At 39.4% G+C, this 26878-nt stretch overlaps 7 protein-coding genes across 10 annotated transcripts in view; 5 read left to right on the top strand and 2 right to left on the bottom strand.

The window, feature by feature from the left end:
- Window positions 1–11350, bottom strand: part of LOC120776776 (receptor-type guanylate cyclase Gyc76C-like) — a 132582-nt gene extending 121232 nt beyond the window's left edge. The window contains exons 1-2 of one of the 4 annotated variants that reach the window (XM_040107753.1): window positions 11308–11350; window positions 10268–10674 (exon numbers count right to left, since the gene is read on the bottom strand). The gene's annotated coding sequence lies outside the window, so the exon portion shown is untranslated. Of the gene's footprint in view, window positions 1–910; window positions 1035–1210; window positions 1632–10267; window positions 10675–10799; window positions 10920–11307 lie in introns of those variants that run through there. The other 3 variants (XM_040107754.1, XM_040107751.1, XM_040107752.1) reach the window with 3 other exon arrangements.
- A 1755-nt stretch (window positions 11351–13105) lies between these two features.
- Window positions 13106–14484, top strand: LOC120777546 (ketohexokinase-like). Its single transcript, XM_040108935.1, has one exon. The coding sequence runs from the start codon at window positions 13383–13385 to the stop codon at window positions 14346–14348; it is 966 nt and encodes a 321-aa protein (XP_039964869.1). The 5' UTR covers window positions 13106–13382; the 3' UTR covers window positions 14349–14484.
- A 158-nt stretch (window positions 14485–14642) lies between these two features.
- On the top strand, window positions 14643–16190 carry LOC120777810. Its single transcript, XM_040109345.1, has 2 exons — window positions 14643–14872; window positions 14928–16190. Exons 1-2 carry the CDS (start codon window positions 14749–14751, stop codon window positions 15953–15955), a joined length of 1152 nt encoding a protein of 383 aa, XP_039965279.1. The 5' UTR covers window positions 14643–14748; the 3' UTR covers window positions 15956–16190.
- A 334-nt stretch (window positions 16191–16524) lies between these two features.
- Window positions 16525–18212, top strand: LOC120777427 (corepressor interacting with RBPJ 1). The gene is made up of 2 exons (XM_040108732.1): window positions 16525–16737; window positions 16856–18212. The coding sequence occupies exons 1-2, from the start codon at window positions 16666–16668 to the stop codon at window positions 18077–18079; spliced, it is 1296 nt and encodes a 431-aa protein (XP_039964666.1). The 5' UTR covers window positions 16525–16665; the 3' UTR covers window positions 18080–18212.
- Window positions 18206–20284, bottom strand: LOC120777426 (COP9 signalosome complex subunit 1b). The gene is made up of 4 exons (XM_040108731.1): window positions 20100–20284; window positions 19261–19995; window positions 18528–19199; window positions 18206–18471 (listed from the first exon to the last, which is right to left on the bottom strand). The coding sequence occupies exons 1-4, from the start codon at window positions 20142–20144 to the stop codon at window positions 18388–18390; spliced, it is 1536 nt and encodes a 511-aa protein (XP_039964665.1). The 5' UTR covers window positions 20145–20284; the 3' UTR covers window positions 18206–18387.
- Window positions 20285–20555: 271 nt separating this feature from the next.
- Window positions 20556–22739, top strand: LOC120778532 (tRNA (uracil-5-)-methyltransferase homolog A). The gene is made up of 4 exons (XM_040110374.1): window positions 20556–20873; window positions 20933–21100; window positions 21161–22298; window positions 22354–22739. The coding sequence occupies exons 1-4, from the start codon at window positions 20643–20645 to the stop codon at window positions 22683–22685; spliced, it is 1869 nt and encodes a 622-aa protein (XP_039966308.1). The 5' UTR covers window positions 20556–20642; the 3' UTR covers window positions 22686–22739.
- Window positions 22740–23202: 463 nt separating this feature from the next.
- LOC120777710 (G patch domain-containing protein 1 homolog) lies at window positions 23203–26878 on the top strand. The gene is made up of 3 exons (XM_040109188.1): window positions 23203–23460; window positions 23520–25209; window positions 25295–26878. Exons 1-3 carry the CDS (start codon window positions 23403–23405, stop codon window positions 26796–26798), a joined length of 3252 nt encoding a protein of 1083 aa, XP_039965122.1. The 5' UTR covers window positions 23203–23402; the 3' UTR covers window positions 26799–26878.

Genomic DNA, 26878 nt, shown 5'->3' with positions numbered 1-26878 from the left:
TACTTTAATTTTTATTTTTCTATTAATTTTATATTTTATTTTTAATATTTTAATTATTTAAGTTTGTAATTTTACACTGGCTTCCACACTCGATCAGCTGATAAAAGCTGAGCCGGCGGTTATCGCCAACATCGCTTCGTTTAGATTTTCTTTCGGTTTTAGGCTTTACGACGTATGCAATTTTTAATTTCTTTTAATTATAAATTATTTTATTAGATCTTATAATTTTTGTTTAATTTTTTTTATTTAAATTTTTTGTTGAATTTTGTTATTTAAATTTTATAATTTTTTTTTAATTTAATTTTTTTTTTGCATTTTTGTTTTTATTTCATTTTTAATTTTTTTTTTAATTTTTAATATTTGTTTTTTATTAATTTTTAATTTTTTTATATAAACTTTTATTTTTTATTATTTATTTTTTATTTTATTTTAATTTATTTTCAATTTTAATTTTTATTTATTTATTTTAAATAAATTTTTTACTTTAAATTTAATTTAATTTATATTTTAATTTAAATTATATTAATTTTAATTTTTTTTATATTTAATTTTAAGTATTTTCCAATATTTTTTCATCATATTTTTTTATTTTTACTGTTTTTATTTTTTTTTTTTAAATGCTTACTTAGCGCTTGCAAATCTTTCCACAATACTTGCAGTTTTTACTTTTATATAAAAATATATAATTGTGTATATATTTAATAAACATTTCTGCTGAATAGGAACGAAATGCGCATTAACCAAGCAATTATCACTTGAACTTAAACAAATTTTCATTTAATTTTTTGTTTATGCTTTCAAATTGAAATTATGAATTTTCTAGCCGCAAGAGACATTAAATGTTTTTTTTATTTAATTTTTTTTTTAATTATTCGTAAGTTATATTTATTTTGCTGACAGTTCGACTTACACGAAAATAAACGCATTTATATGCACAAAGAACAGTTTGTGTGCTTTTGTGCTTTGGCAGCATTGCACGCTGGCACTTCTTCCGCATTTACAACTGCGTCATTTTTCGCGGTGTTTGCCCCCCACTTAGAAGCAATAGATAAATAACAAAATATAAAAATAAAATAAATGCTAAATGTTGAACAGCGACAAAAAAGTGGCAAAATTTAATTTTACATATTTTTGTTTAATTTGCGGATTTAAAAAAATATAAATTAAAAATATTTCTTGACACAGTTACTTTTTATATATTATATTTTACCGCATTTTTGTATCATTCCGCAGCAGAAATTTTCACTCAAATGCATATCATATTTATTTATTTTTTAGTGTTGATGAAATTATTATTTGGTTTTTGTTTTTATATCTTTTACGCTACTCTGCCTTTTTCTGCAGCGATTCCGGTATCATAACAGAGTTTTTCCACGCCTTTCCAGTACGTTAAAGCTGACTGCAACGACCACCGACGTTTAACTGACGTACCGACATATAAACCACACAGCGACCGCAGTAAACGAGCTGAAAAACTTCCAGCTTGCACTAGGAGACCACGGTATTGAAACAAAAACAAAAAAAAAGAATCTATCTAACTAGAGACGTAGACCCAACATTTACTCGCAACTTTTATCGCAGACGAATAGAATAATACTGAATGCACACAGCGCTCAGCCAGTTCACAACGCAACGCTACGAGCTGAGCACATAGTCGCCGATAATGTGCTAAACACTCGTGTGAGTGCGCCGAGCCAACGGCTAGCACTCAGCTGTTGCTCAATTGCAAAATGCGCAGCTCCACAACTCCCCAAACCGTAAACGCTAGTCGCCAAGCGCCCAGCTTTAACTCCCCAACCAATGTGTTCAAAGAGAGTGAGAGGCAGAGAACAGTGAGTGTGGCTAGCAATTGGCGCAGGCGAGCGACACAGTTGAGCGTAAAGGGTTGAGACACAAGTTTGGGTAAGTGTGTGCCGTCGCATTGAGTAATGCAATATATACCTATGAAGCGATTTTTGAAGGCCCTTTTTCAGAGATAGTAGTCAAGAAATATTAGCTGTTAGTGAATAATAATACTGCAGCTACTGACTTAGTTTCTCCTAAAATAATCTTATAAACTTTGCGCTCATCAAAAACGCATTTCTCGCATATCCTGTCAGCGGTAAGCAAGTAAAGATTCCGCAGTTTGTGTTTGATTGAGAATGTGTCAAATTCACCACGAAATTAAGGATTTCACTCTTCGGCAACTCATCTCTGTTCTTTTCTCTTGCTATTTTTTTTTCTTGTTGCGATACAAAGCGACAACGTCAAGATCACACATTCTCTCACTCTCTTTCTACTCTCTCACACACACACTCCTCGAACGCTCTTTGTGTCCAATACTGTGTGCGTTTCTCGCAGTTTAACGTCGCGAGCGCGTTCTACAAACAAGTCACTCGTAAAACACACAATAAGTATATCACACAACAACGTAAATTGCAGCAAAAACATACAACAACAAGAGCAAATCTATTTTTAAACTCATATTAATATTGTTCTTTATTTTATCAGCGTGGTGTGCTAACAAAAAAAAGTAATAATAATAATAAGTACGATTCAACGCCAACGACAACGGCAATGGCAACAACACAACAATAATAGCAACAACATATCGAATTAATATTATCTACACGCCATGCCCGTGTGTAAAGACGAGTGTCTATAGCAAACAAACAACAACAGGAGGAATGGCTGGACGGACAGACGAAATCTTAACGAATGTAAGGACAGACGGACAGCACTACCAAGAACGCAGGCGAACAGTGGGCAGCACATACATTTAGTACTACAAGTATACAATATATCTACATATACCATAGATGGGTACAACTTCGATCAACATGCCGACAAGGCAGATAAACCTTTGAACTTGTAGAAATTTATGGATAATAATGGATTCAGAACCCCGCAGATAATTTGGTACTATCAGGGTTTATGTTTGGGATGCCCCTTTAAGATGTAAAAATAGAAAGTCTGTAGTGAAAAATATTTGTTTTGTAATAATCTAAGTCTGGAGATCAAGTGCATAATAATTCTCAACAACAGCTACTACTTGGGTATCAGTAGGCAATTGAGAAGCAGATCCCTCTCGCGACGAACAAAAACTACGCTCTATGAGTTTATCATTATTCCTAACCTTTTATACTGCGCTGAAATATGGACGATGAAGAACGGAGATAAAAGCACTCGAGAGAACTGTTCTCCGCAAGGTCTTTGTAGCCGTACACCTGAGAAATTAATATCGAAAATTATGAAAACACGAAGTGTATGAGCTCTACGGCGACATGGATATATTTTAGCGCATAAAAATCCAACGAATACGCTGGTTAGGTCATGTCGTCGGCATGGAAGATGAAGCTCCAGCGAATAGCTTCTTCGACTCAAGGCCCTTGGGTGGACAACGGAAGCAAGGGTGCACACACATCCACTGGATGACCAAGAGCATAGTGAACCTTCTACCTCGGGTTGTAGACGCTTGGCTTGACCTCGCAATAGATAGAGGCCACTGGTGGAGCTTTTTGTTCTCACCCCAAACCAACCCATGGTTTAAGCGACCAAGAAGAAGACGAATTTAGCTTTAATATAATACAGAGGCTCAATTTGCGACCACTTTTTACAGCAATTGGGACCGTATGTCAGAAAATAACGCCCCGAACATTCTTTTCCACAGCGTCAAACCTTTTGGGCTTATCTGTTTATACAAGCAACTTCGAATATTCCCACAAATAATAATCCAGTGGCGTTAAATCGGCACGGCACAGGTCCACGATGCGAGATAAGGCGCTCAACAACAGTTTTCTTGAATAAATTAATGGTTTCGTTGGGGCTCTGTAGCATGTAACGCCATCTTATTAGAACCAAAGGTCGTCCATACCAACATCCGCCAATTCCGCTACGAAAAAGGCATTACACATGACTATATTCCCCATTGGGTGCAACATTATGACCGGCCTCATTTTTGAAGAAATATGGACCAACGGGTCCCCTTGCCAATAAAGGACACCTAACAATGACTTTTGCCACCATAGCCGCTGCCTCTTAATTCGCTGAACTATGTCAATGACGTCGTATATCTCAATCGACTGCGGTATTCGCCGTTGCCAATGGACAATAAATCTTCTACAAAACCTTTCTCTCGAAAACTCGTAACGCCGACTCATCAGCTGTAGTCATCGTCTATGCCTCTGAACCACATAGCCGGGCGGGTATGATGAGTGACTTGTAGAGTTTGGTCTTTGTTCTTCGAGAGAGGACTTTACTTCTCCATTATCACATCTTCGTAAATAACTATACAAATATACATAGCTCCATACTTGTATAGCTAAAACCCCCAAGCAATCTAAGAAAATTTATTTCGATAATCTAATTATTGTCGAACGCCGAGCTCCATGCCATGCGTTATGGATTGACACTTAGCGCAAACATGCCAATACTATTATCATAAATTTGTGACGTCAATCACTGGTTAAAAGGCTACTAATATGAAAATAATAGAACTGCTCTAATAAATAATTGACAGATAAGATTATGTGCTTGCGCCAATAATTCCTACCGTACTCAAGTGTCGCGTCTATCAACACTTGCTTTCAAAAGTGTAAACTATAATTAATGAATGATAAATCCTTAATAGCTTCAATTACAGCAAGTTAAGTGCAAAATTTTTCATTCATTAAAATCACAGAGAATTTACAAAGCTAGCCATACATAAATTCGCACGATTGCGCTCTCCACGCTATGCTGTCGCGCTTTATGTAATACGCTCTCTAGAGCGGGCACTCATACTGTTTACTGCAGCCGTGTTAGATTGCCGTTTCGTTTTAGCGCACTGGCTTAGTGAGGCCCAGCCCACCAAGATTAGAGAGCAGGTGATCCCGACTTGGCGGGAGCAACCCCCGAAAACGGCGAAACAGCGCTGGCTTTGCATGATTTTTTGCGCAAGTTTTGTTTCCAGCTAGCATTCATTTCATTAAATTTATAGTCTTTCCCTAAAGTATTACTATACATTTCCTACATCGTTTTATGGGCCTTTTCGCGCGAACTCCAGTCATTTTTCATTTCCTCAAATCACTCCGTACAGAACGTACCAAGAATTGTGTTGCCTACTTTGTTTACTGTCGTTCACTTCACTTCCTACAAACACACTCGCGCTCTCTGCTCCCTCGCGCATTACACGCCAACGTGTTGGATCGCGGCGATCTTGAGATTTGCGCTCGTCGCATACTACAAATAACTTTACACAAGCATATTTGCTTTACTCATCTATACCAACACACATGTATATTTACCTATGCGGCTACATATTTTCGAGTCTTCATGCTTTCATTGTTTGCTGCTGATTTCGCCCACCCCCTTTCCTAACAATACTTACAAATCTGCAGTCTCGTCTCAGCATCACTTCTTCTCAGTTGCTTGAAAATAATCGCCGCTCAGCACTCGACGAGCGGCGTTTGACACTGCTCATAATGATTTTCGTTTACCGCGAATGCAAATTGGTTAGTCGCTACTTGTGAAGCGTTTGCCTTACGCCTACTTTATAAGAAAAGCAAAACGAACAAGCGTCGCGTCGTGCCGCGCAGAATGCCAACTCCCCAAGCGCTTCCGCGACAATGCACAGTGGCGTTTAGCGCTGCCGGTGCGGATTACGGCTGGCCGAGTGTTGACAAAAAAAGCAAAAGTTTACTTTGTGCTCGACATGAAAATAAACATGAAATCGCTTCAGCTACTGATAAGATGTCGCAGTGCGGTCTAATCTTTATTACGCGCTCCCTCGCTCATTTAACGCGTATTCGCCACATGCTTACATACATACACCGTTCGCTATATTAGTTCAAATCGTGAAATATTACTCGTCCAGCGGCTGGCGATACCGCGCGAATACAGCCTGCAGCCGCCGGCATTCACAAGTCAGATATGAGTGGGTCGCTCCTCTATTAGACGGCCTTATATTCTTGATAGACTAAGTATGTATATGCGCGTATTTCTATGTGCGCGTTAGTATTTGTTTTGCGATTTCATTTGCACTACTTGTTATTCCGGCATTGGATCGAAGGGAAATGATAAATATGTTAGTTGCGCACAGAAATCATGTTTTGCTTTTATTGCAAACCCCGGACGATATGCGAACATTTTTGTATGCGAGTGTGTGTGGTGGGGGTACATAAATGGCGCACATATCGCCGCTTAGTGCGTTATTTAATTAAATATGCGAGGAATTTGAACTTTATTGGATTTTCTTCGTAAAGTTCGTTAGTATAAAAGCACGAGCTTAAGACTAAAAATTTTGAGATGAAATTTTGCGGTCAACATTAGAAGTATGGATGTAAAATACTCAGAGAGGGAGCATTGATTACCAATGTTGACCGCAAGTCCGCCTTTGAAGTAAAACTCAAAGAATTTTGGGACTACTCAGAAAGATAGCGATGATTACTAGTGTTGACCACAAGCGCGGCTTTGCAGTAGACCACAAAGATTTTGGACAACTAAGAGTGGAAGCGACCTCAAAGAGTTTTAGAGTTGAGTTAGATCTCAAAGAGTTTTGAACAACTTGAACAAAACCATCCAAACTTAAATAAAGAATGCGATAAATATCCAGCAGTTCTTGAAAAACAAAAATATTGAGACTCTTACGAACTAACCAAACACCAAGGTATTGCAAGTCTCACAAGCCTTAACAACCCAAAATCCATGTTGAACTGCAACATTGTACAAAATTAGTAATAAAACGCTGGAATGGATACCTTTGACTTTGAGATTAACTCAACTCAAATTAAATTCTGAACATCCACGAACTGATGTAATAGATACCCTTGGACTTGAGATCAACTACATACGTAACCCCGGCAACATAACCCATTTTGCACCCAAATTAAATTCAGTCATATTTTAGTCCATCCCTACATATAATCTAAATTAATTCTTTAACAAAGAACCCCAAGTACGTTAAATGCAGGCGATAGGCACTACCTGTAGGCAGTCGGGTCCACGTAAAAGAATCGAATCGAATATACAGCAGTACCAACTTAGAAACTCAAGCTCCCTGCTAACATTTCCATTCTTTAAATAATAAATCTGAGCGGTTTTGAAATAGTCTTTGTAATGGGTATTTTCTTTGACTGTGGTTTTCAATGAGGCAATACTTTTCTCGGAGTTGGTCTTTTTGACAGCTGTTATTAGATTTATACCCAGTTTCGTATTGCAAAGTTGTGTTAATGCATGCGACGCATCGCGCGCTAAGTCGGTTGACGTAATCGCCCCGCGGTGTCGATAACTCGAGCAAGCGTGTATCGGTTTCGTACCACATTTACTCTAGCGGATAATGCGCATCACATTTGGGCATAATGTTCCAGCCAATGATATACGCCATAGAGCCATTATTCGTGTTGTCTTAGACGAGCTTTAGTTCCAACAATTCGACGCCACATGACATAGAACCAACGAAACAATCAGTTTATTGAAGGAAACTTTTGGTGAGCGCATTATCTTGCGTCGAGGGCTTGTGTCGTATCCCCCTAAGAATGGATGCGTTCCAGGTAGATTACTTTTAGTGGGTTTTTGTGAAGTGGCTTGGTCTCGCAGATAAGCCCGATACCATTGACGTCTTGGAAGAGACTATTTGGCTCATTCGAATTTTCGTATAGATATTTCGGGCAACAATAAAGTTTTCCATAGAATGACTGGATTTTCATCGATCAGTTTGCAGCTAACATAGAGCTAGGCATAATAAGAAAGTTTCCCTAGGTCATTCAGTTTGTATGGCAGCTCTATGCTTTAGTGCCCTGATATCAACAACTCCGAGCTTGTTGAACTGAAACGGACGTATGCAAATTTCAGTTGAATATCTCATAAACTGAGAGACGCCCAAAAACACATTACAAAATCATAAGAGGCCCAGCGAGCAGGAAATAACAGCAACTTGTTGAATCATCATCGGCAAGTGTAGAGCAAAGATCGAGGGCCGAAACGCCAAGTAACAACATCGTGTTCAAATTATAACCGTATTAAGCAGGACTGCAGAGGTATCAGCAATTTTTAGAAGACATTTAAATTTGCAAAAATCTTTTGCCGGCAGAAGATAAGAAAGACTTCCAGTTGTAAAGCAGATTTTCATACAAATCTGCAAGGCACACATACAAACATAAGTACCTACAGATGTATAATTTTTTATAACAACGCAAAAGGGTGTTGGAAGTACTAGCGTAGATTAAAGTAGAGTATAGTAGAAGAATTGACGCGCATTGTGTTACACAAAAGGTTGGGAAAAGACACCACCGCCGCCGCATTCACCAGCGATAAACGAGCAAAAAGACTGCGCGCTGGAGCAAATACATACATACATACATATGTATATAGGAATATGTAAAAACAGGCACGAAAAAATGGCAAAGATTTATAAATAACAACCTTTATCAGTCGTCGCTGGCGTATTACAAAAATGTACACTCGTGTGTGCGCGTATGTGTGTAGGAGAGCACGCCCCTTGTACAAAGGCAAAAGAAGAGCGCATATTTTTCTGTGGACCAGTCAACGACAAGTCCAGAGAGCAGATGGAGACGCCGAAGAGCGCGAGTTTCCTCCGTTGACGCTAAACAACGACGCTCGCTGAGAGCACGAATGATGTACGATCGTATGCTAGAGATGTTACAAAAGCAAAACGAGAAATGTAGTAAACAAGTGGAATAACAGCAGAAATCAGAATAAAATGCACTGTATGTAACATGTGCATATGTATGTATGGATGCATATTATTATCTATACATTTCAAATACATATGTATTGACTTGTTATAGGTAGTCAAATTAGATTACATACGTACATATAGTATAGTGGGAATAACAATACCACTGCCGCCAGGGTTGAAGAAGAGAAAAGTTTAGTTTAAGTTTTTAAAAGAACGGTATGAAAGTCAAAGGAACTTAAATCCGACCAAAACATCCGAAATTTTAATCAAACTTTACTAATAAAACACTCTATGAAGGAACACTCCATGAAAAAAAGAGGGAGAAGTTCCGGTACAATTACACCCGAGCCCGGAGTGCCCTACTATAAGGTGCTCTGCCGCAATAGTTTGCAGAATTTTTCTCCAACAATTCCTTACAAACATCTACGGGTACCGATTTTCTCTCACTTCGTTGTAAACACATCTTAAACCAATTGGAGGTTCCTAGTGCAGCCAGATCTTTCTCTTTCCAACGGAGTGGAGGTCTTCCTCTGCTTCCGCCGGCAGGTAATGCGTCGAATACTTTTAGAGCTGAAGCGTTTTCATCCATTCCGACGACATGACCTAGCCAGCGTATCAGCTGTTTCTTAATGTAACTGAACTATGTCAATGTCGTCGTATAACTCTTACAGCTCATCGTTCCATCGAATGTGTTATTCGCCGTTGTCAATGAGAGAACTCATCAGATGTTGTCATCGTCCATGCATCTGCACCTTATAGCAAGACGGGGATAATGAGTGATTTATAGTGTTTGGTCTTTGTTCGCCGCGAGAGGACTTTTCTTTACAATACCCTACTAAGACCGAAGTAGTACCTGTTGGCAAGAGTTATTTTGCGTTGGATTTCGAGGCTGACATTGTTGTTGGTATTAATGCTGGTTCCAAGACAGATGAAATTATATACGACTTCGAAGTTATGACTGTCACCTTAGTCCGAGACAAAAGAAAATCAACCTCAGCGCCAACAAATTTCAAAGTCAAATACCTTTAACAACACAAAAGGCGAAGTGCGCGAATTTTCGAACGCCAAATACAAGGTTTTAATTTTTTTTTTCCAAGAATGACTAAACATTTTGCCTGTAATCTAATTTTTATTGGTCGAGATAGTTTTGCTATAATTAAAAAATAATGGCTAGAACAGCTTAAAAACCAAAGGGGAGGGCAACTCTGGCCAAGATAAAGGCACAGCTTATCAACGAACGCTGATTGTCGTACGCACTCAAATGAGCGGAGTTGCAAACAAAGCACGAAATTTCACAGAGTACACCTATACAAGAAGAAGGCGAGAGATGCACACAGCAACTAGAAAAAGATTATTATCACGGATTACGCTCTACCTAGCAGTAAATATACATACTAAGTTAAATGTGTGCCTACATATGTACATATATATTTATTTATAGATGTATGTTTAAATGTGTGCATATAAAGGAAAGTATATAGGCAGTTTTGTAAATGAATGAAAATGATCGTGTGTTTGCACATACATATGTATGTATGTACATACTTATGTAGGTACATAGGAAAATATTACAAAAAAAATCATATGTAAATTTACGAAACATGTACTCACACTACTCCGAGGATGTTAACGAATTTTTTACTTTCAGCAGCCGCTCGAAAACGAAACACGTGCATATTTGCCGCAGTCAAATTCCGTACACAAATACTTGTATGCATATATGTATATGTATGTAGCTATGCATGTGTTTTCCACTTTCTTTCACTTGTTTATTTATTGCATTATGGTAAATAATATGCACGACTATGTATATGCTGACTGTATATGCACATACTCACATCCAAATATATAACTATGTTTGCACTCGTGTGTGTTGTATTTATTCTCACTTATTATTTTTCACTTTTCAACAACTTTACAACATGCACACACATGCTCAAACATGCACTGCATGGTTGTCATATTTTGTTACACACTGTTGTTGGCATGTAAACTGCACTTGTTGATTTGTATTGATTCTGTAAAAAGCAGCAAAGCGACGCACAACAACACGGCGTGTAAATTAATAAAATATAAATAAAACAAATTAACAAATTCACAAATCAAAACCAAAACACAAATACTATACGTAAATATTTTCAACTTTGCTTTTATCAACGACGAAATCTTGTAGCAAAGCAGATCGCGACCACTTGCAAGCACGAACACATGTAAATACTCGTATGTATTTGTGTATGAAAATGGCACGGTGCCACCACGACGACAACGACAACGGCAACGGCAGGCGACCACTCTCTTTCACCACAATACGCGGAATGAGCGCCGCGGCGGAAACCGTTTGTAAGATCTGCCGCACGAAGAGCGCATTTGTAGGCACAAGCAAGCGCTCTTCCACTAAGACGGGCGTACTCACCATGCACTAAGTCCCTAAAATGTTAAAAACTTAAAAAGTATGCTAACTACTCACTAACTATAACTGATTTGTCAGTTTTTAGTACGATTTTTGATTTCACGCTAAGCCTAAATTATTTAGAAACAGCATTAGCTGCTCTTGCCGCTTTGGGCGTTTTTACAAACATACATACATACATATCAATTTATATGTGTTTATGTAAATATCAATTCCACTATACACCAAATATCGCACTCACCACAATTTCTACAACGCTGCTCACTTTGCTTTGTTAGCAGAATTTAAAAAAGAAACACTAAAATTTTTAAAGCCAAAGCATAAATAAAAAACAAACAAAGCAAATTTAAAAAGAATGGTCGAAATGTCAGTTATTGCAAAGAGTTGACAGATTGGCATATTTATTTATTTTTTTAAACACGCCAAGTCACAATAGCTACTACAATTTGAAATTTCTGTAGGCGCGCAAAGTGTTTATAAACAAGTAAAAATGCGAAAAATGCAAAACATAAAAAAAAGAAATCGTTAATTGTATAAAAAGTTGCAAGTGCAACACACGTACGGAAATGAAAATTAATTTATCACGGATCTCATACGGAACGCAACAAGCACGACAAACGGAAAATACACGTCACATCGTCGCGCGAGTCTCTTTACAACTGTCCACTGCGCTGGCTGTGAGCACAGACTCTTCCACCAGCAAGCAGCAACAGCAGCAGCAGCATACTTGTCTTTGCTCACGCGCTTGCTGTGTGTTTCGTACTTTTATTTTTCGTGTTGTTGACACTACGTTTATTTAAGAAGGGGCCACTTGGCGTCCGCACGTTACGGTAATTGTCACTTCAGCACGGCATCGTTGACAGCAACTGACTGCTTGAGCGAAAGCAAGCGTTCATCACTAACCGTCGTGGCTGCAACCACAAACACAACAGCACAACAAACGTAGTAAATAAACGAGCTGGCAGCTAGCTTGCCAGCCGACTAGTCAACTCGGGTTGTGCGCAAATAGCTGTTGGAGAACCGGCGCATGCATCAAATGTACGCCTTGGCACACCCTGTTGGGAGTGGGCGGACGCACACACGAGAACGCGCCACCACGACGTGCGAGTAACCGGTTAGCATGTAGCATTGTGGCACCTACCAAGTGTGGTGAAAAGTGGATGCCGCAGAGGGTGACCAGCAGGCCGTGAAACAAATTTGAAAAGGAAACGGAAATGTGAGACAGTAGCATTTTTTTATACCCTGAACAGGATATAGAAAATTTGCCGCGAAGTTTATAATACGCAGCAGTATGCGGCAGAGACCCAAAGAAATTAAATTAAGCATATCCGTCTGTATATACGTGAATTAGTCGCTCAGTTTTTGAGTTATCGCTCTGAAATTTTGCAAACGGCCGTTCCTCATCCAGCTACTGCTTGTTTGTTGGAAACGCCGTTATCGCACCACTATAGCATATAGCTGTCATACAAATTGAACGATAGGAAGCAAGTCCTTGTATGGAAAACTTTTTTATTTGAAGAGATATCTTCCCGAAATTTAGTATGAACTATTATCCAAACCAACAGTATAATATGAAAAGAAACTGTTCAGATCGGACCACCATAGCATATAGCTGTCATACAAATTGAACGATAGGAAGCAAGTCCTTGTATGGAAAACTTTTTTATTTGAAGAGATATCTTCCCGAAACTCAGCACCCACTATTATCCAAAGCAATAGCACAATCTTCGAAAAAACTGTTCAGATCGCACTACTATAGCATATATGTACCGTACTACCGTACAAACTGATCGACCACAAGCAATTGAAATTTGTTGCAAATGAGAGTAGTCAATTCCGTTACTTATGGCAACTACAAACAGCAAACTAATTAATTAATCAATAGATTTGGTTAAAGTGCTCTCTCGACGTACGTTCTCCATGCGCTGATTGAGCGCACATTTATCTCCAAGAAGCTCTGACTATGGACGATCCGCTGGAGTCTAACAAAGAGAGCGTTACGATTGACGTGTTGTGCACGTAATAAAGAACAGCAAGCATTAGGTGAGCGATTAGTTGAAATTTGAGAAGCCAGTAGAAAACAGCTGTTCGAGAGACCACAACGCAAACAAATTTTTGATAAGATTTCAATTCAATAGAAAACAAAAATAGGATTACGATTGCGTGCATAGAAATTTGAAGTTTGCAAATATTACAGTGAGAAAAGACAAAAGCCGAGCCCGGCGCTAGTGAACAAGACGCAGTGAGACGTGAAGTTTGTAAAAAGAAAAGCTTGCAGTCAAAAGTCAAGTGGCGCTTGAAGCAGTAGCTGAGATCATGAGCAACACAACAGCAACGTCATCGCAACAGCGGCGCATACTCTGTGTGGGCATGTGTGTACTGGACGTCATACATTTGGTGGAGCAATATCCCGTAGAGGACACCGACAAGCGCTGTCTAGCCGGCTATTGGCAACGCGGCGGCAATGCTTCCAATAATTGCACTGTGCTGCGGCAACTAAGCGCGCCACAGGTTGAGTTTCTTGGCATGTTGAGCGCTTCGCCTGCCTTTGCTTTCCTGTACGAAGACTGCCGCAAGCGTAACATTATTATCGAGAATTGTCCAAGCACCGATTTGGATCCGCCATTCTCTTCGGTCATACTCAACAAAGCGACCGGTTCGCGCACAATCATACACTCAAACCCCGGATTTCCAACGCTGGAGTATGAACATGGCACGCGGCTTGACTTAAACAGCTATGGCTGGGTACATTTCGAAGGTCGCAATAATGCGTCGGTGCTGCAGTTTATACGTGACATACGTAACCATAATAGAGAGTTGCGCAAGCCAAAAGAACGCATACGCATATCCGTCGATTTGGAGAAAATGAAAGATGATATACTTGAGCTGGGCGAGGCGGCTGATTTTGTGTTTCTGGGCAAAGATTTGGCACTACACTTGGGTTGGCGGGAACCGGCGGCCGCTGTAATGGGTTTATATGACAGGCTCGAGCCACAACAAGAGTTGGGTGACACGAAGCCGGCTATTATATGTCCGTGGGGTGCAGAGGGCGCCGGTTGCGTAGATGCGCTGGGCAATTATGCATTCATACCATCGAAGCCGGTCGGCGAAATTGTGGACTCGCTTGGCGCTGGTGATACCTTCTGCGCTGCTGTTATATATGCATTGCAAGTGCTCCAAAAAAGTTTGCAAGCGGCGGTGCGCTTTGGACACGCAGTGGCTGGTTACAAACTGGGTTATCGCGGTTATGATGACATCGCGCACTTTCGGCAAGACGAGTGACGGATGACAAGTGACAAATATTCAATTATTTACGCGCCGGAGAAGCGGAAACTCTATTTTAATCCGTTACAAATATCGCTCGAGTCGCTTCGGGCTCTTCTGTTAGACAGTCACATAGCAAATTATTAGTAAATAATTGTTGACTTCTTAAATAAATAAAATACCTATTTTAAAATTTTAAAAGAATGATGCGTCCACTTGCCGCTAGTCGGCACTTGTCGGCTTCTAGCGGTTTTCTTCGTTTTTGTTGTCAAAAGTTTTGACGTCAGGTTTTGACACATGCTGTCAGTTACAAATTAAACGCTGGAAAAATTTGTGTAAAAACGTTTAAACTCAAACAAATTTATATTTGTATTGCTGAAAACTTTTTATTTCTGATCAAAATTCCAAAGACGTCAAAATGTTTTCCTCAATTAATTTTCTATTTCTGATATCGCTGGCGGTCACCACGTGGATCATACTCTGCTATTTCAAACAAATCGAACAGCAACGCGAAGACCCAATGACCATTGAGGTCCACATGAGTAAGCACCCAGCCAGTTTATAGCCAGATTTTACTATTGTCTAATACGCTTTCAGATAACGCCTACGAAGACACGCTGCGTGGGAAAGCCTGTTTTGAGAATTATGATATTTATTTGAATTTTCTGGCCATTTTCGCATGCATTTACGCGCTGGCCAAGGTGACAACGTACGCCGAAAATTACGTCGCCCAACAGGTGAATGCGCGCTTCAAACTAATGAAGCTGCCGAGCAGTAGACCTCTGGAGCCAACTAACATGGAGGAACTGCATACACAGCATATGCAACTCACACTGCAAATCGACTTCTTGGAGAAGGAGAACGCCAAATTGGTACAACAAGTGAAGCAACTGGAACAGACGAACTTTATATTGGGCGCGCATAAGTACAGAAGCAATACCGCACCAACTAGTGCCATGCGCCTGCTGGCCAACGTTGACAACAAGCAAATGCCGCAGGAGTGCCACAAAACAGCCACGAATGGCGTGCTGCATACTTTGAACAGCAACGCAGTTGGTAATGCCGTAGGTGGCGTAGCTGTTACCTGCAATCATACGGAAGCTGTTAATACTGATATGGACGGGGAAATGGCCAACAATGTGCCCGACGGCTTTGCTGCAGCTGGTGGTCTTTTCTGCTTTCGGAATGTAATCATTCAAGATAATCACTTTCAGCGGACACGTCAGGTATATGTGAATGAGGGCAATGTAAAATTGCAATTTCAAGACTTTAACCAAGAAGGTGACCACATCACGCAGATCTGGCAGAAATATTTGGAAATGCAAAAATATGCGCTACAAAAGCCGACCGCGCCTCATAGTACAACGCAAGTGGCAAATGCTGTGCCTATTGTTGTATCCACCGAAGAGCTACAAACGATGCAAGGTACCGATCAGCTAAGGGGCAAGCGCCAACCACGACGCATCACACACGCCATAGTACCAACGAGCAGCGCTACCAAACATTTAAACAAAACTCACACAACAGCACACACACCTATGCACATACCGCAAACAACACTGACTTTACCGATACAAATTTACTATAAAAATCTGTTAATTTGTCTATTGTGTTGGTGCTTTTAAGTATTCTCACATCTCAATTTTTACAGGATGCATTTTGACAAATTCAAATAATATGGAATAATGAAAAATATAAGTCGCAGCGGCATTTTTTATTTCTATTAAAAAATCGGTTAATGGATTATATGTTAACAATAAGATTTGTGCCACAGTCAGAGCTGTGTTAGAGCTTTGAATCAAGCGAAGAAAGACATTGTCGTCGTTGCCGTCAGATGCCGCTCTGTTCCTCAACAGTTTAAATTCGTTGTGCAATAAAATTAATTTGTTGTTGTTTATGTTATATATATTTTTATAAAATGTTATTTAAAAATTGTAAATTTATATGTGGAAATACAATGTAGGTATGTATGTATATATGTACGCATATGTAAATATTTTTACTTGCATTTAAACCGAACTTGATTTTGATAAGATTTCATAAGATAAATTGTGAAATATTAGAAAAGTCAAACGCTTTTTTTGTAATTTTAATTAACATCCGTTATAAAACAGCACATTGCCCAACACAGTTTGGCTTTATTTTGGTGTTGCCATTCTCTACACTGCTTTGGCAGCATTGCTGTTCTGACAGCTGTAAACAGCTGGTGTCATGGCTTTTGTGTACTATATAAACGCATTAACTTTAGCAGATATCAATTAATTTCAGCACAAAACAAAACTAAATATATTTTTATTTGCGTTAAAAGTGGTGAAAATCATTCGGTAGCAGTAAAATGGGTAAAGGTTTTAACAATTACATGTGCAAGAAGTTCTTTCACCCAGCTTCTAGAGACAATCTAAAACGGGTAAGACATACGCCAATTTCTAAACAATACTGCTTTGCATTTTTATATTTTTTATATTAACTAATTTTTAATTTTATATTAATTTGTAAACTATTATATATATAATATTGTTTTATAGGTATGGATGGCCGAACAGCAAGCGGAGGCTTACAAGAAGAAACAGGAGGAACTCCGTACACAGTATGAGAAGGAGCAAAATTTACATGAAAACAAAGCTATGCTAAGCAAGGACAGCAAAGATAAGCTAAGCGTGAATTTCATGTACGAGCCGCCGCCTGGTGTGCGCAAAGAACGCGAAAAGGACGCCACTGAACCGGAGTACAAGTTTGAGTGGCAGCGCAAGTTTAATGCGCCACGCGAATCATATTGCAAAGGTGACACGGAAATTCGCGATCAGCCATTTGGCATACAAGTGCGCAATGTACGTTGCATAAAGTGTCACAAATGGGGTCACATCAATACCGATAAAGAGTGTAGTATGTATAGCATTTCTATGAGCGAAGCGCGTAAACTTCATTCTGAAGCAGAAGCCAGTGAGATGATGGCCAAAAATGTGCTGGAAGAGCAGATGAAAGAAGATGGTTTGGTAATGAAAAAATCCGCATTGGAACTGCAGAATATCAAACAAGTTCATCAACAACACAGATTGGTGCCAAGTGATGACGAGGAGAGTGAAATGAAAACGGGTATGGACAAAGGGAACACTGAATTAGCGTTTCTAAAGTCGTTGAGCAAGGAACAGAAACTGGTGTTATTAAAAAAGCTGGAAAAGATTGAAAAATTAAAGAAGAAAAGTGAAAAGCGAAAGTTAAAAAAAGAAAAGTCTCATACAAGTAAAAATGAAAAGAAAACAAAGAAAAAGCATTCAAAGAAGTCGAGCAGCAGCAGTGGGAATTATACAGATGAAAGTGGGAACGAAGTTAAAAAAGAAAAAGAAAAGAAGAAGCCAAAAATGGATAAGAAAAAAAGCAGGCATAGTCAGTCAACTGATGATTCGCAGTCTTCCAGTAGTTCATCCAGTTCTGATTCGGAAACTGATGAAGGCTCGAAAGACTTACGGAAAGGACGACGCAGTCAATCACGCGATGAACGAAGGAAAGACTTCAAATCATCTTTGGAAAAAGACAGAGAAAAGGCATATCTGTACAATGAAGACAGGCAGTCTAGCCGTAACGTACATATACGTAGGGAGCAGAGTCGCTCCAGAGAGCCTAAAAAAAGTCACAGAGAACGACGTCAATCCAGAGATCACCGATATCGTAGTCGTTCTAAAGACAGAGATAGTCAACGTTCAAAGAATGACCGATGGAACCGTAGCAGATCGAGGGATAGGAGACGTTAACACAGTTAATAACCAGGATAATAATAATACGTATGCATTTCAAAATGTGTAATATCAACTTTTGTGGACATAAATATACATATGTGAAGAGTAATAATAAAACTTTCAAAAACCAGTAACTACTAAATTTAAAGTTGCGTTTGTTTTAGGGAATTATGTTTATGCATTTATGGACCGAAATATGTATGCCGAAAAATAGTGTGACAATTTTTTGCAAATATTTTGTACATGTTTTAATGAATGAAATGCTAAATTTATTAATATATCAGTTGTGTCCAAATATAATTATCTGAATCCTAGTAATAAATTCAGTTCCTGACGGCGGCGGTAGTGCTCGAACCAGCGGAGACACAAAAGTCGGTGCCGTGATTTCCAGAGTCACGTGGTACATTCTAAACAAGAATATATGAAATATTTACAAAAGCCGAAAACGTTGTGTAGTAGTTACCTTGACTTGAATGTGACTTTTGAGCATTGCGGCACGCAAAATGGACATACGCAGACGTCTTTGATATTCTCTACCCATACTTATAGCACGCTCAAATGTGTTGTTACGCTGATCTGCCTCTTTGGCGCATAGTATTTTGTTTTGTGAATCGATACGCGCTTGAATTTGACCATCCAGTATCAATTGCATAACTTCGTTCTCCAAAGCTGGCACACTGCGATTGAAGGCAGTTGCCATTTTCCGCATATCAGCCGATAGATAAGGACTAAAATATTGTATTAGCGCACGATTCCGTATCTTTGTGTAGAGCGTATTCACATGCGGAGCTATGTACATGTCTAGCAACAAATTGTCGCGAATCTCATCAAGTAACTTTAGGCAGGATGCGTATTTGGATTCGTAGAATTTGAATATTATGTCGCGTAGCTGTGGTTCCAATTCCAAAAACAGCTTAAACGAGCTTGACGATATTACATTTTTCTGCAATTCTTGACGATCGAAGGTGGCTAGTGCACAAAGTCCACCATACATAGCAACATTGTTTTGTGACAGCATCTCAGGGAATTCGCAGTGATCGAAGCTGGCTTGCAAAAATTTTTTAGCCGCTGATTTATATTTTTTAGTTTGTAGTTCAGCGAGTCCCGCTGCGCATTTGAGACGTGTGGCAACCGACTGTGAATCACGATTATTGAATATTGTATGTACTTAGATATAAAACACATTATTTACATACCAAATTGGCTTCTTTAGAACCTTCCATAAAATCAGGAGTGCTCTCTGCTTTATTTACATAACTAAGCACATGTGCCCAGTTTTGTAAGTACAACGACACCTTGATAACATTCAGACACATATTGATAACATGTTTGCCGCTAGTGCAATAGTCGCGTGCGCGTGAATAACATTTCAAAGCGTTGGTCAGATCGCCACAGCTTAAGTAGTGATCGCCCAAATCATCATGACCACGTCGTATACTTTCTTTGATAGAATTTGATTTATAATTCTTTAAATCCGAGTCTAATTTCTCCAAATTGAATGCAGCTTGTTTACCCTTCGTTTCGACCCAATTGCTGTCGTAAGCTGGCAAGTCCAGTGCATCTGCGCCAGCTCCGCCACCGGCAGACGTACCAGATTGGGCGGCTACATCGGGTAGGCCGGCAGCACCAGCCTGTCCCGAACCACTACTAGCTGCACCGGCATTTAACTCTAAGAGCTTTTTGTGCAGTGATTGATACATGTTAACGTTATAAGTTGTCATTACATGTTTTATAGCCATTTTCAGGGCTTCCAAACGCAATGTTGGGCACACATCAGCAACAAATTTTAAGCGATATAAAGTTGCCAAGCCCGTGAAAGAATTAGCATATACTTCGAGATCAAGAGATGGGTTCTCAACAATAAGCTGGTGCTCCTCGTTATTATCATTGTCCTCTATGGGCGCGTCTACTTGCATCGGCTCGATAGCATTCTTTTGTGGGTGAGCGAAAACAACGGACAAAGGGTGGTGTACGACAAAGAAACATTGACGTCCAGTTAATCGACTATTCGCTTGATGTATTCAACGCAACTCACCTGTAGCAAAGGTCCCTGTCCTAATGGTCCCGGCATCAGCGACATATTTTTTTGGTATAAATCAGTTAATAACTTATTTACGCCTCTATAAACAGTGAAAATCTAAGATATTTAACTCCTTAACTGCCTGAATTTCGCAAATCGCTTCCACACAGCCGGTTTTGACAATAATTTTGCTTGCTCAGTTTTAAAACAGCTTGCCATATCCAGCAAATTGTTTAATTATCATGAACCCAACCAATTCTTGTCAAGAAGTCGAAGAGCATAATAATTCAATAGATCTGCTTTTTAAATTGCCTTTGTATGTACCTAAGAGGTACTCGTTTAAACAAACTATATTATTTATAATTTTTTTATTAGAATTAAATTCCATTGCAGTCGCATAAGATATTATTTTGTTGGAAACATTATTGTGACTGGCTACTTTTGAAAAGAAGGTGTAACATTTACCACATGTTCAAAGAATAAACATCAGCCGGTAATTGATAATAAATAAATTCTAATAAATTTAAACGCTTGAGCTCGAAATTCAATATAAATACCATGAGCGAAGTGACTAACGAAAATTGCGAACAAATTCCCGACGCAAAAGATGAGAATGAGAAAGGGGGTACGGTTAAAAAAATTGTGGATGAAGCAATTGTTGATGAAACTCCGAATGATGAGAAGTCAGCTAATGTTACAAATGACGAGTTTAATTACTTAAAACGAAATGAATTTACATCCGAGATTTACAAGATTGAAGTACGGAATTTGGGTTATTTCGGCATAGGGGTAAGCGCGTCTGGTAATATTTTTTTAAGTAAAAGTAACATAATTTCTGTCGTACTTAGGAGTTTAAGAAGCTTTTAAAGTCCAAACTAAATCTCAATATGACTAAAATTAAATCGCCGCTTCGTAAAGAGTTCGCATTTGTGTGTTTTCGTAGTGAAGAGGACCAACAACGAGCGATTGAAACGCTTAATGGTTATAAATGGAAAGGAAAAGTATTGCAAGCTGCTGTAAGTTTGAAATTATGATAAACTGATGCATTTTTAAATACGTATGCAATTTTTTAATAGGCTGCAAAAGCGTCTGCAGATCCATTACAGAAGCGCCGAAACGAAGACGCACAGCGGGAGGAGAAAGAGAGCAAACCAAAACGACAACGTACTGCTGCTGATGCGATATGCCCCTACGCTGCCTTTCCGTATGACGAACAGCTACAAAAAAAGAGTAGTGAAATGGAGGAGCTTTTGAAAAAATTCACAAACAAATTACGCAACACGAACCATGCTGCCAAGAAACAACTGAACGAGTTCAAATTCGCTGGTGTTAAGGCGTCTCCACAAATCGATGGATACCGCAACAAAAATGAGTTTACTGTTGGCAAAAATGCCTTGGGTGAAGTTGTAGTCGGCTTCCGTTTGGGCAGTTATGCTGACGGGTCCGTAGAGGTTTCAGAAATTCAAGACTTACCACATATACCCGACTCGGCTAAATGGGCAGCAGAAAGTTTTCAGCAGTTTATAAGAGATTCAAACTTTTTGCCTTTTAATCCAGAGGATAATTCGGGTCATATCCGACAGTTGATGGTACGTACATCTGCTCATACGGGAGAGATAATGCTGGTTGTCGGTGTTTATTCTTCCAATTTAAAGGATACTGAATTAGAAGATTTGAAACAGAATTTAAGGGAATATTATGAAATATGTACCGATGCAGTAAATGGTTTCAAATGTACATCGTTGTATTATCAAGATGTGAAGCATCGTGAAGCCGGTCAAGTGGTCTCACCTATAGAACATATTTCTGGTAGCACTCACAACACTGATACAATACACAATCTATCTTTTAAAATAAGCCCGCTGGCTTTCTTTCAAATAAATACGCAGGGTGCCGAAGTACTCTATGATAAAGCTATCGAATTGGCCGCACCTCAACCACATTCCACGGTGTTAGATATTTGTTGTGGTACTGGCACGATAGCGTTAGCCTTCGCCAAACATTGCAAACACGTACTTGGTGTAGAAATTGTACCAGATGCAATTAAGGATGCCGAATTCAATGCTGCGGCTAACTCAATTGAAAATTGTAAGTTTTTTGCTGGTAACGCTGATGATTACATACAATCGATGGTGCGAGAAGTTGTTTACGGTAATGCACCTGGAGCGCCGCTGGATCTGATTGCTGTGGTGGATCCACCGAGAGCTGGACTACGTAAGTGTTTGTATAACAATTTACAAACTAACAAATAAGATTACATATTTCCTAGATAATAGATCCATTGCTGCAATACGTGCCGCTACGGCAATAAAACGTTTGGTGTACATATCTTGTAATCCAGCGCATGCACAGCGTAATTGGATTGAACTGGGCCGACCTGAGTCAAAACAATATAAGGGGGATCCCTTCTTTCCCAAAACCGCCATTGCAGTAGATATGTTCCCACATACTACACACACCGAACTAGTAATGTTATTTGAACGCGCGTCCCAATCAGTTGATGAAGGGGAAAGCAAAGAGACAACAAGCAACGAAAATAACGGTGATACACAAATTGAAGGAAAAGGAAATGAAATTGATATAGAACCAAACAAAAATTAGTATTGGTTGTACTTTTGACATTTTATAAACTTTTAAATATACTTACATACTAGATAGATATGTATGCATAACACACTTTAAACATTTGTATGAAAAATAAAATTAAAGCAATATAGTAATATTTTTTTTTAAAATCCTTTTCCTTCATACAATTTTTGGTTTTGAAAAATTTGAATGGGAATTGCACTGAATCCGGATAAAGTATTCGTTATTTAAATGCACTAGTTCACAATAGTGTGCCTGTCAGTAAATAAATAAATAGACTTACTGACAATTGAACATTTAGAAATTGTGTATCATTAATTCCAACTATTTTGGTATTTCAATAAAAAATATATAACGGCTGTTATTGGTTTGGCTAATTACCCCCCCCTTCCACATGTCAGGCATAATTTACAAAATAAATAAACAATTTCAAGAAAAGCGTAAAAATTTCAATTATCCAAATTTAAAATTGACCGTGCAATATAAAAAAAAAAATTAATTATAATAAACAATCGCCACTACACCACTGTGAACGTGAACTTGCATTAGTAAGAAGCAGTGTTAACAGCTGTCCACATTTGATCGTATTTATTAGCGAACGATTTGTTAGTGGTTTTTATGATATCCGATGAATTGAATAAAATAATTTTAGGATCAGTGTATTCAAAGTGATGTGAAATCGGATGACTTTCATTGAATTCGCTGTAAACTTATATCGGCCAAAAAAGGAAAATGTATGACGAGGCTGGTCTTCACCGCTTTGGCACGACTTTGCCAGCACTTGATGAAGGTAATCCCGCAGTCAGCGCATAGTACTTTATGTTTTTAAACGTTTTTATTTCATTTAAGATTCCGTACCCTCGAAGAAACCAATTCGTGTGGAAGATCAAATTGTGACTGACGAGAATGGCAAACGCCGTTTCCATGGTGCTTTTACCGGCGGGTTTAGCGCTGGCTACTGGAATACTGTGGGCTCACAGGAAGGTTGGACGCCGGCAACATTTAAAAGCTCACGCAGCGAAAAAGCTGCACAACGTCAACAGCAACGCCCTGATGATTTTATGGACGATGAAGATCGTGGGGAATTCGGTATTGCGCCACAACGTCTGCAAACACGAGCGGAATATACGTCATTTGAACCAGAGTTAAATCGTAAGCGTAAATTGATGACAACTCATAGTGGACCGATACCAGGAAAGCCCGTACTAGAACAACTGATTGTGCCAAATAATGTCAAAATTAGTGAGCGCATTTTAAAAAGCATGGGTTGGCGTCCAGGCCAAGGTATTGGACCACGGCAAACACGTAAAGAAAAGAAATCAGCACGTAGTAGAAACCAACGTGAAATGTACGTAATGCAGCAGTATGGATACCAACCGAATGCAAGCGCAACAAAGTCTCCAGAGCATTCCGATGATGCTGGTGGCGAGACTGAAAGTTCAGATGAAGAAACTGATAAAATTACATTTGCACCTGACGATTACGAACCCTATGTGTGTTTAGCAAAAAAAGATCGCTTTGGTTTGGGCTACCGCGGTAGCTTGAGTCGAGATCCCGTACTTTCTAACGCTCAAGGCGTAGTAGCAAGCGATAGACACATAAATTTGTTTGAACCTGCTTTGGAAGCAGTAGGTAAAAACAATAAGAAAATATCATTTAAAGGACAAGCATTTGGCGTCGGTGCATTAGAGGACGAAGATGAGGACATATATGCGAGGGATGATATGTCTCGTTACGATTTCTCCTTAGAGGACCGAAAGCCGCAAAAAAAGAAAGTCATAATAGAACAGGATCAACTTGTTGTTGATGGATTTTCGGCATGTAAGAATCCGTTACGTTCAAAAAATCCCGAAAATATAGTGGTTCCAGCTAACTTTACGCCACGCAATTGGGCCGAACGAAAAAGTCGTTTCCAGCCCATAGACGCAAAAAGGGCTGAAGAGCTGGAATCATATTTCAAAAAAGTGGAACATGCTAAAAATAGATTAAATCCCGATGAACGCGCTGAACTACTGGGTGAGGAGCGTCAAATAGAAGAACAGCCAACTACTAGCACACACTCGCGAGCAGAGCAAGCAAACAACCAAAGACAAAGCAAGGCTAATCCTGACTTACAACCTGCTCTGCAAGATACAAAATCTACCCGTGTGGCAGGTGGCTACGACAAAATGACTGACAAAGCAAATTCCATTTGGGGGTCTTTGGAACAAAATGATCGCTTCACACGCGCTAGTGACATTGATAGAGAGATCTCTTCCGTGAATAGCAGTGAATTCGCAGGCATGGTTAAGGAAGCGTACAGCAAATCAAAAGATGATTCCTTGACAAGCATGTTCAAGCCCTTTGTGCATGATGAACAAAAACAGCGGCGTTATGAGGAGTTTCTTTTGGCCGAAGTGAAAACAGAGGAGGAGATTACGTGTTTCTTGAACAAAATACAACCGGTGCATTTGAACGCCTGGGATCGAGAAATGGAAAAGAAGGAGTTTATGCAGGCTAGCAAAATCTTTAGACCGCTAGATGGGCTGATGTCACAACGGTTAGTACATTTTAATAATATTATAACTCTCACTATAGAAATATGAGCGAATTTCCTTTCATTTATTAATTTTTTTGTATTGCAGTTTTGTCTCGGAATCTAGTCTTCAAGTAGAGCAAAAGTCATCCGCAACTTCTGAAATCATTCTTAGCAGTCCGAAGAAAATTACCGTTGAGCGTTCACGATCAATGTGGAAACCACACTCTTTACTATGCAAACGGTATAATATTGCTGAACCCTTCGGTGGACACATGGAGGAAGAGAAGCGTCCTACCAGTTCTTCAAAGATGTCCGTTTTCGATTATCTAGAAGATTGCTTACATAAAAAGTCGGATTTCAAAACGCCAGTCATCGTGCCTATGAAAATACCCGAGATAAAACCAATCCTAAAGCACACAAAGTGCGGAACGGATAAGGAAGAAACAAATGACACAAAATCTGCAACTTCGGTTACGACTTGCACTGTTTCGACTATGACCTCGTGCAGTCCAAGCTCTTCGCTTTCCGACACGTCTATAGTTGTTGTAGATCAATTAAAAAGTGCGCATGCGGGCTCAAAACGCTCTAAAGATGACGGTCCGAAGGTGGGTCGCCATACAGCCAAGACCGATTTGGAAAAACTTTCGGCAGAATCAATTTCGAAACCATCTTATGAGAAGTTGGAGCTCTACAAAGCAATTTTTGATGATAGCAGCGACGAAGAAGGCGTTGAACAATACGAAGTGACTGTGATCAGCAGAGAAGGTGACAATACAGACGCTTGCGCGGTAAAGAAAGCCGAACAAGTAAACTTACTGCGTAACACATCGCCGCCACGTGGAATCTTTAGTGCGTTGCTTTCTAAGAAAGGACGCGAGAAAACACCGGAAAAGACAGATTGCAACTCTATGGAATCCATTGACATGGAAGAGAAATCGTCACCCACCGTTATGGTTTCTGGTATGGGTCTGATACCTGCCGCTGCGAAACCGGTTAATAACAACAGAATTGAATTTAAACGACCTACAAGCATATCTTCGAAGACGTCAGTGAATTCTGCCTCAACGGTGTCAACAAAATTATCATCAAACGAGGAATCAACAACGATCCAGTCTTCAAAAGGAGAAAATAATAGCACAACATTAATGTCACCTGAAGGCAAGTCGAAAAGCGTGCGTCTGCAAGGTTCGGGCAATGCTTTAGGAGCTACAGCTGTAACTTTCGAACTACCGAGCACTTCATCGGGTGTGGTGACAGATGCCTATGGCCCACAATTGCCACAACACGTACGTCCTCAAGCGTCTGACAACGCTGTGGACCAAATGAACAAAGTGGTTGAGGAAAAGATGATCCGGTTCCTGGTACAGCGCGCCAAGAATAGCAGACAACTTGATAACGAAGGCTGGGTGGAGAAGAAGGTGCGCAAGATTTTGAAAACCACAACACGCAGTTCAAGCAGCAGCAGCAGCAGCGATGAGGATGATGCAAGCTATAAAAGCGAACGCAATGCGCGTAAAAAGAAAAGCAAAAAGAGTAAAAGTCATAAGAAATCGAAGAAAAAATCTAAAGAGAAACGACCGAAGAAGTCTAAGAAAAAGAAGGATAAGTAGTATGTTTATAATTGATATCTATTGCTAGTTGTATACATATATGTATATGTATTTACATATAAAAAAAATTTCCAATGCGT

This window comes from Bactrocera tryoni, chromosome 5 (assembly GCF_016617805.1).
Source record: "Bactrocera tryoni isolate S06 chromosome 5, CSIRO_BtryS06_freeze2, whole genome shotgun sequence".
Lineage (NCBI taxonomy): Eukaryota > Metazoa > Arthropoda > Insecta > Diptera > Tephritidae > Bactrocera > Bactrocera tryoni.
Note: the sequence above shows the minus strand (reverse complement) of the source record. Positions and strands in the feature narration are given on the sequence as shown.